At 37.7% G+C, this 8,636-nt stretch overlaps 1 protein-coding gene across 1 annotated transcript; it reads left to right on the top strand.

Annotated features, from left to right (window-relative positions):
* Positions 1 to 333: 333 nt before the first annotated feature.
* SLC24A5 (solute carrier family 24 member 5) lies at positions 334 to 8,573 on the top strand. The gene is made up of 8 exons (XM_054272491.1): positions 334 to 416; positions 1,702 to 1,785; positions 1,875 to 1,978; positions 2,295 to 2,395; positions 3,149 to 3,432; positions 4,382 to 4,588; positions 7,345 to 7,446; positions 7,998 to 8,573. Exons 1-8 carry the CDS (start codon positions 350 to 352, stop codon positions 8,318 to 8,320), a joined length of 1,272 nt encoding a protein of 423 aa, XP_054128466.1. The 5' UTR covers positions 334 to 349; the 3' UTR covers positions 8,321 to 8,573.
* Positions 8,574 to 8,636: the final 63 nt, after the last annotated feature.

Here is an 8,636-nt window from a genome sequence, read left to right as displayed (position 1 = left end):
GGTACGGCGGCATCGGGAGGGACCGGGAGGGCACCGGGGACACCGGGACGGGACCGGGCTCCGCTCGAGCGCTGCACAGCCCGTCCCGCGGGCGCTCTGCCCCGCCGCAGGTGTGCGGCGCTCTGGGGGCATCGCTGCAGCGCTTCTTGCTGTGCTCGAATCCGCAGACGTCCCGGGGCCTGAAGAATGGGAAGGTTCCATACACGATGTGTAACAATTTTGCGCTCAATTTTCAGAAAACGGGACGCGTTGCATCCTCTCGTCTTCATCGGAGTTTCCTGAAGGATTTTTCACACCGCAGGAGAGGAAGGATGGAGGAATCGTTATCTACTTCATAATTATACTGTACATGTTTCTGGCCGTGTCCATTGTGTGCGATGATTACTTCCTACCTTCCCTAGAGATCATCAGTGAATGTAAGTGACATCCTGACTCTTTTCCTGTAAAACTGAGAAGCTTGGCATAAAACTTTCTCTTTTAAAAAGCTTCAAAGTTAGAGTGCTCTGAAAGAAAACTAAACAAGTTTCACTTTCCATGCACAGATGTGTCCATAGAATATTTAATTTGATACATAGGATCAATATTTTATTGAAAAAAAACTAGTGATTACACTGCACATGTATTCATTTAATATTTACTTTCTTTCTGCCTGGAAGAAAACCTTAAGATTCCTCAGTATTGACTAAACTGACAATTTCACTTTGAGTTGCATAGTACTATGTCCAGGTAACTACTAGTGAAAGAAAAACAATTAGGAGGGATGGTGATTGGTGAAACCAATACTCTTTCTAGGGTTTGTTTTTCTTTAAAAGTAGTGATGAGCTACTGCTAACATATGAAAGTATGACACAGGAGGGACAGGAATTCTATGGTTACCACGGTTCTAAGAAATCTAATCAACCTGCAACAATTCCCCTGGCTCCAGCAGACCACTGAAGAGATCATCTTGGCAGGGAGTTGAGATTTTCGCTGCCAAGAATTAACAAAATTCCCTAGGGAAACTGATCCCTGAACTGGAAAGCCTCCTCCAAATCTGAACACTTACAGCAAGTGTAAGCTTATACACTGCCATAAGAGCTGGTGTTTTGTTTATTGACAATAAATTAGCATTTGTCAGACTTGCCATGGTCAGCCACACGTCCCTGTACTTGGTGTGCAGGACTTGATCCAGAGTGAGTTACATGCCAGAAAGTCAATTTGCCGGAACAAAAATCTCATTTCTCTTAAGCAACACACAGGCTCTTACACTGTCCATACAAAATGAAAATTTGATTTTAAGATCACAGCAGTGGTTTGAATTTAACTAATGTTTCTGGTATGTGAAGACACAGTAGTACAGATTTCCCTGGAAGATGGACAGAATTGATATTGATCATACAGCAATATCACACTACAGTCCATGGAATTTCCCCATAATTATTACCAATAGGAAACACAGTTTAATCCTGCATACAAATGCTGATTTTACAAGATTTAAACTAATTTCTGTAATGAAGTTAGAAATAAACTAGCCCAATAGATCAGGCTAATTTTCAATATATTACTTTATGACTCTCATATAAATGTATTGACTGTATGAAAATAAACTTTAATCTACTAAACTGTTGTAGTAGCAGCTAACATTATGTACTAGTGAGAGTAAAGGGTACAGGCTACTGCAGCATCAATTTTTTTAAGCAATTCTTTTTGTTCTGTCCTCAGGCCTTGGCCTCTCACAGGATGTAGCCGGAGCCACTTTCATGGCTGCTGGAAGCTCTGCTCCAGAGCTTGTCACTGCTTTTCTAGGTAAGAGATGTGTTTTATAACTCCTTATAACTTAGAGCTCTTTTCCTTGCATGCCAAACTGAAACATACCAGAGTCATTTTCCTTACAGGAGCTTTTGTGACAAAGGGAGACATCGGCGTCAGCACCATCCTTGGATCAGCAATATATAATCTTCTTGGTATTTCTGCAGCTTGTGGGCTGTTTTCCAGTGTGGTAAGTATAACTTTGATAGTTCTGCTCCTAAGGGCAAAAGAGTTATCCTTTCTCATTTGCCAACAAAAGCCAAGAGAGACTTACTATGACAACTGCCAAGTTTATTATTTAGTAGCAAAACCAGCATGTAATCAGTTTTAAGATAACTTGCTATGAAAGTTTTTAAAAACACTAACTTGTTGAATATCATACTTAAGTCATTCCTAAGAATCTTTAATTTTTACATAATATAGAAACAACATATTGATGCAGCATTTACAGCACTTAGTGAAAGTATTACAGAGAGGTTTAAGAAAAGCACATGACTGATCTGCAGGTTTCCAGGCTGTCCTGTTGGCCGCTGTTCAGAGACTGCCTGGCATATACCATCAGTGCAGCAGCCGTCCTTGCCATGATATCTGACAGCAGAATTTACTGGTAAGAGCACAAGTAGTGTTGAATTCCTGTTGACTGGAGATTTGTGAGACAGTGTTTTGAAAAACAAATGAAAATCCCCAAGCCCCAAACTTCAAGTAGCCTGAACTGCCGTTCACTAACAGAAATGAACATCCTGTAGGCTTTTAAAAAAAAGTCACAATGCTTGTAAAGATTATTACCGAAACATTCAAACTCTGCATATTTGAAGTTTGACCTGCAAAGGTTTGTCTGTACAGACTTCACAATTTCTATCACAACTGTTCTGACATGGCAATTAGTGTTCAGCATTTACTCCTTTTAAGCCTTTCCTTTCATTCCAGCATTGTTCAGAAAAACTTTTGTGTGCCAAAGGAGACCATGAGTTTCTGATGTTTTAACTCTTCCATCAACACTGAAACTCCTGTTACCTCAACAAGACAGTCAGGTCCAGCAATAAGTCTCTTGAAGTTTATAATTTAAGCATCACATGAAGACTCAATTTTGCAAATATCAGGAAAATGTTCAATCAGTAAGATCCCCTGAAAAAACATGCAGCTATACAATACACAAACAAGATTCTGCAGAGGGGAGTTAATTAAACTGCTGAAAGACATGGGGACACTCACAAACTTCCATGACATTAGCCATACAATTGCAAATAGATGCTTTTGTGTGTTCTCCTTCTGCTATTCATGCAAATCTTTTCTCTCTTCTTATGCCAACAACTGGGTTCTTTTATACTACATGTTATATAAAACTTGTTTTTCATTCTAGGTATGAAAGTGCATCCCTGTTATTGATATATGGGTGTTATATTCTGGTACTATGTTTTGACATTAAAATCAACCAATACCTCATGAAAAAGTTCAGTCCCTGCTGCACGTGTTTCACAAAAGCCATGGAAGAGAGCACGGAGCAGCAGCCACTGGTTGGATGGAGGGACGAGAGCGGCCCTCTCATTCGCCAACAGTCACGGACAGACAGCGGCATTTTTCAAGATGAGCTGGACTACTCTCAACTTTCCACAAGCTTACACGGGCTCGATGAAATCTCTGAAGGTACAGGTTTGTTACAGCTGTCTCTAGCACCCTGCATGCCTGTCTGCATCAATTCTCATCAACAGCAGATTCTCAGACAGTATTACGATTTTGCTCACAAAAGAACTCCAGCCTAGTATTTAAGTAAATCATTATTCTAACGTGGAATATAACACTGAGCAAAATCAAAGTGATGGTTTTTATATGAAGTCAGTTGCTAGAGGAATGCAAGGATAGTTGCTCATTTGTGTTGTAGTAGAACTTCTGTCTTTGTTGTATTTGAAACTTCCCAGCAACATTGCTTGTAAAATGCACTATCAGCTGAAAGCCACACAGGTACTGTAGTAATAGACACTCTTTCCATATGACAGTGGCAGGTTGGTAGCCCAAAATATGCATAATATCAAAAGTAAAGGGATAGCTGTGATGTGGCCACAGGTCATGTTTCCACTCAGGCAAAAAAGAGCAGTTGGTACTTACTCTTGGTAAATGCCATGGGCAAACCCTTATAAAGAAATTCATTTTTCATCCACCTTAGTTCACCCCTGGTGATGTAATAAAAAACATTTTAATCATAGAATATTAGGCTGGAAAGAGATCTCAAGGATCATCTGGTCCAACCTTTCCTGGCAAAAGCATGATCCCAGATGGGCCAGCACCTGTTCAGCTGAATCTTAGAAATGTCCAGCACTGGGGAATCACCACTTCCTGGGGAGATTATTTTACTGGTAGTTATTCTCATTGTGAAAAAATGTTTTTCTTGTGTGCAAGCAGAATCTCCCCAGAAGTAACTTGATTTCAGAATTTTGTCCAGACAGATGTAGGTACTGGGTGATACTACAGCTGAAACTTGAGGAAGAAGTATTTTTCACCTTTTTTCAGTATTCTCACAAGTAGAGGACAGTAACATACTGTACGCTATGGATTCAAACTTAATGCCACAATTTAAAAGTTGCTTTTTCCTCAACAGATCATCCAAATGTCTTTACTATGCCTGAAGCAGATATGAAGAGAATTTTGTGGGTGTTATCCCTTCCTATTATCACACTACTCTATTTAACTATACCAGATTGCAGAAGACAGTTTTGGAGGAACTGGTTCATGGTGACATTTTTAATTTCAGCAGCGTGGATTTCTGCAATAACTTATGTTCTTGTATGGATGGTAACAATAGCAGGTAGGTACCTAAAGTGGTGTTGCTATACCAGTCAAGAATCATGGAAAAAGTTGTGTGGTTTCCCTGTGAGGTTTCCCTTTAAAAGTCAATTTAGCAACTCAGACTGTGCTGTAAAAAAACACAACAAAGAAAAACAACAGAAACTTACGTTTGACTGCTTAGTTTGCCACCCTCTTCTATCCACTGATGGAACACTTTTATAGAGTTTAGCTGCTTCACACTGCTTACCATCACATGAAGGAGAACTTCATGTAGCTACAAAAAACCCTATCTATTTTTAAAAACAGTTTCACTAAACCGCTTCATTAAGCAAAGCAATTAGACACACAGCAATAAACTTGTCATGCTGAAGGCTGACAAACATTAAATCCCCCAAGACTGGAATTAGAGGTCAAAGTTTTTTGAAAAAATCCATAATTTCTATACCTGTGTTTTTCACAAACGTTACAGTAAGAGATTTGGCATTAAATTCACTGCCAAAAAACTTCTCAAATGTGTTTATAAACATTTTCGGAGTGTGTATATGTGGACCTCTTATAAATCTGCATCACAAAGTGGGGCAGTAAAAGGATTGCATTTAAGTGAGAGAAGGGGTATGGACTTATATGTAAACACCTTCTCCTATAAGTACTTTGAGGTATTAAAGGTCTCCTCATTTCATTGTTTCTCCAGTCAGCTTGAAAGACATCCAGTTTTTATATTTAAGAACAAGCAGAAAATGAAACTGAAACTCTACAGAATGTTTCAAAGCTTGCCATTTTCACATTATAGCTCACTAATCCTACTCAAGCTTTCTACTACTTCAGATATGAATAACTCCTTGTTCAGTGCAGGAGCAGACCTACACATTCAGTAAACCTTTGAGAAATTATTAGTAGATCACTGGATATTACACCCACTGTGTTAACTCCTTGGGTAAATAATTTTCCACTTGTACCCAAAGAGCAAGGGTTCACTGTCTGGATGCTAAAAGCCTTTGAAACAGGATTCAAGTCAACATTATTGCTGTTCTACAAGACAAAGCATTAAAATGAAAGTAGGTATGGTGGAGATTGAGAGAGTGTATGAGTTCACTTTCCAGAGTCATCACAGGTAGTACTGGGGTCTTTGGCCCACTACTTCTAGGTAAATTATATTCTATTTACATGTTAAAACACTACAAGTTAAACACACAATATATTCAAGTCCAGGCTCTCATGAAGGTTGAGAACTCAAAGGTTCTACCATTGCATAATCAGTCTATCAGAATGTCACAAAAGTATCATAGCTGGGCACTAAACTGGGATGGTCAAGAACAAACCTAATTTAGTACATCTTTCTGTTGCTGGCAAAGAAAATTCGATTACTTATAGCAACACATTGCTACTAATACACAAAATTAACAAAAGCCTAGAAAAATAAGACTTTTCTGTCTAAATGGTCAGTTGCTAGAAAATAAACCACTACACATTAAATAGAAGATAAATCTATCTAATAAAATAAAAAAACTAACTTCTCCTGAGTTTATATTCTGTCTTATAACCTTCAGAGGGCTAGAAACTAATGTTGGGTACATAAGGCTGGTTCATTCGTATTTCACCTTGGTTTGAACCATTATTTTCCAGCCTGGATGATTTATAAAAGCTGATTTGTTGGTCCCTCACCCTACAAATCTATTAGAAGTGATGGAAGGATAAAAAGAATACAAATTCTGCAACAGGATCATGTTAGTACCCCTGAAATCAACAAACAGTTTCAAATATAAATTTACTGGGCTGCTCTAGACTAAGCTGGTAAGTAATAGACAAGCATTGCTGACCTAGCTTAGTGTACTGCCTCTTATTTAAATAAAACGGCTCTTATTAAATATGTCAAAATATTTCATGTAAGAACTCAGATTTCAACACTAAAAAATATTAAGATACTTTTTAGTGAACCAAAATGTTTAAGAAAAATTAATTGCTTTGTAGCTTGACTAGAGGTATTAAATACTGATGCACCTGAATGGTACAACTGCTGAAACAGTTTTGAAGAATCCCTGTATTTTAAGCTAGAAATTAATATGATTAAAAGACATTTGGGGCTGAGAAAAATAGAGATTAGGGGAAAATACGCTGCTCTTCTAATAACAGTTTAAAACTTTTCTTCAAATTTAAACGAGTATTTCCCTACAGGAACTCACACTTCTAAGGGGTTACTTGTACTTACAAGTCTTATAAAAATTCCGCACTCTGATTCTTCCAAATCACTTTCTAATTGGAATGAAATGGTAAAGGCATGTAGTTGAGACAGTATTCTCACAATATCTTAATGACAGTCCTCCCCAAGGTAATTCATGTGCTTATTCCCCTTCCCCCGAGGGAATTTAAAAGAATGATTATAAGAGTTATTGCTTCATGAGACTTTTGAACACTAACAAGGAGATGCCCAAAACTGTAAGAGACTATAGTATTTTCTAGAAGTTAAGGGAAAAAAAAAGGAATAGTAATTTGTTAGATATTTAAACTTTTACTTTATCTGCAAGAAAAAAATCTTAATTGCTACTGTCTTGACCACTGCAGACTTGAAGAACAAGGAAAGGATATTTGTTGTCACTCTTTGTTTGAAATGCTTTGTGGTTCTGTCACCTCATATGTAGTTAAATTAGCTGATACATTCCATATGGAATTACTGTATGATTGATTCTTTCTCCAGCAAACAAAGTCCAAAGCATTTTCAGTGGATGAGCCCTAACTTAAACCACACTTGCATTTTCTACCCTTATTTCTCAACTGCAGGTGAAACGCTGGGAATCCCAGAGTCAGTCATGGGTCTCACCCTACTGGCAGCAGGAACCAGTGTACCAGATACAGTTGCAAGTGTGCTGGTGGCTCGAAAAGGTAAAAGATTTTAGTATTTAGGCTCATGCCAATGGATGTGTTTAAAAAGGTACTACAAAAAGAAAGAATTCTAGTCAACATTTTGATAAATTCAAGGAGTAACCTCAAAATCCAAGCTTCGGATTCTAGAGCTTAAGTTTACTGAAAATAAATAAATAGCTTACCTGAAAAAGCTGTGGCTCAGACATTTAAAAACTTCTCAGAGTATCTCAGAGAAGTATTCTAGATTGGTTTATTTGTTGTTGATTACGTATTACAGTTTTACTGCAGAACACAACTGTAGGTCTCAGTATTTTAAGCATAAATGGATTTTATAATAGCCTGTCTAGCTTAATTTTAAGTGCAGCTGTGCAAATGCTGGTGATTTAGGGAGACTTTTTATGGTTGTGGTACCCATGTTCTGTAGAATCTGTGACTATAGTTCTTCCAATGCAAAATCTGAAAAGGGTGCTCTGTGAGAAACTGAGGGCTGGCAGTCTGTTCCTCCAAAACAGTTTGGCAATTTCATGCAATACAATTAAGCCAACTTATCTGTATTTCTTCTTTTATAGGAAATGGAGATATGGCTATGTCTAACATCGTAGGATCCAATGTATTTGACATGCTCTGTTTGGGAATACCCTGGTTTATAAAAACTGCCTTCATAAATACATCAGGACCCATAGAAGTGAACAGCAGTGGTCTGACATACACAGCCATTTCTCTTATCTGTTCTGTTGGTTTCATTTTTCTGGCAGTTCACCTGAATGGCTGGAAAATAGATAAAAAATTGGGGACAATTTGTCTTGTCCTATACTTAGTATTTACTGTATTATCAATTTTATATGAACTTGGCATCATAGGAAACAATCCTACAAGGGTCTGTGGTAACTAGTTTTAATCAGTGATTATGCTGGTGAAAAAAATAAAAGCAGGAGAAAAAAAAACCCAGTTTCTTCATTTAGTCAAAATAAAATTTAAAAAAACAACTCCGAACTCCCATTGGGCTCTAAATCTTATATACAGAACTAAGTCATATCATTAAAGTAATATTAAGTAGAACAAAAACATCACAGCCTAACTGGAGCCCTTTCTTTTAGAGTCAAGAATTACAGTATGACTACAACGCACATATAAAACCAAAATTCTGAAAAAGACAACTACTTCTTACATTACAATGTTGATACACACATTTGGCGGGGAAAAAAAAG

Source organism: Melozone crissalis, unplaced genomic scaffold (assembly GCF_028551555.1).
Source record: "Melozone crissalis strain CALT ecotype California unplaced genomic scaffold, PUWL_Pcris_2 ptg000014l_1, whole genome shotgun sequence".
In the NCBI taxonomy this organism is placed as follows: domain Eukaryota; kingdom Metazoa; phylum Chordata; class Aves; order Passeriformes; family Passerellidae; genus Melozone; species Melozone crissalis.
The sequence above is the reverse complement of the archived record's forward strand: the minus strand, read 5'-3'. Positions and strand labels throughout refer to the sequence as shown.

Bases quoted from the DNA above. Each gene is read 5' to 3' on its own strand.
- SLC24A5 (XM_054272491.1), top strand. From the start codon at position 350: ATGTTTCTGGCCGTGTCCATTGTGTGCGATGATTACTTCCTACCTTCC. The intron at 4,589-7,344 runs GTAGGTACCTAA...TCTCAACTGCAG, and splicing joins ATGGATGGTAACAATAGCAG to GTGAAACGCTGGGAATCCCA. The intron at 7,447-7,997 runs GTAAAAGATTTT...CTTCTTTTATAG, and splicing joins TGTGCTGGTGGCTCGAAAAG to GAAATGGAGATATGGCTATG.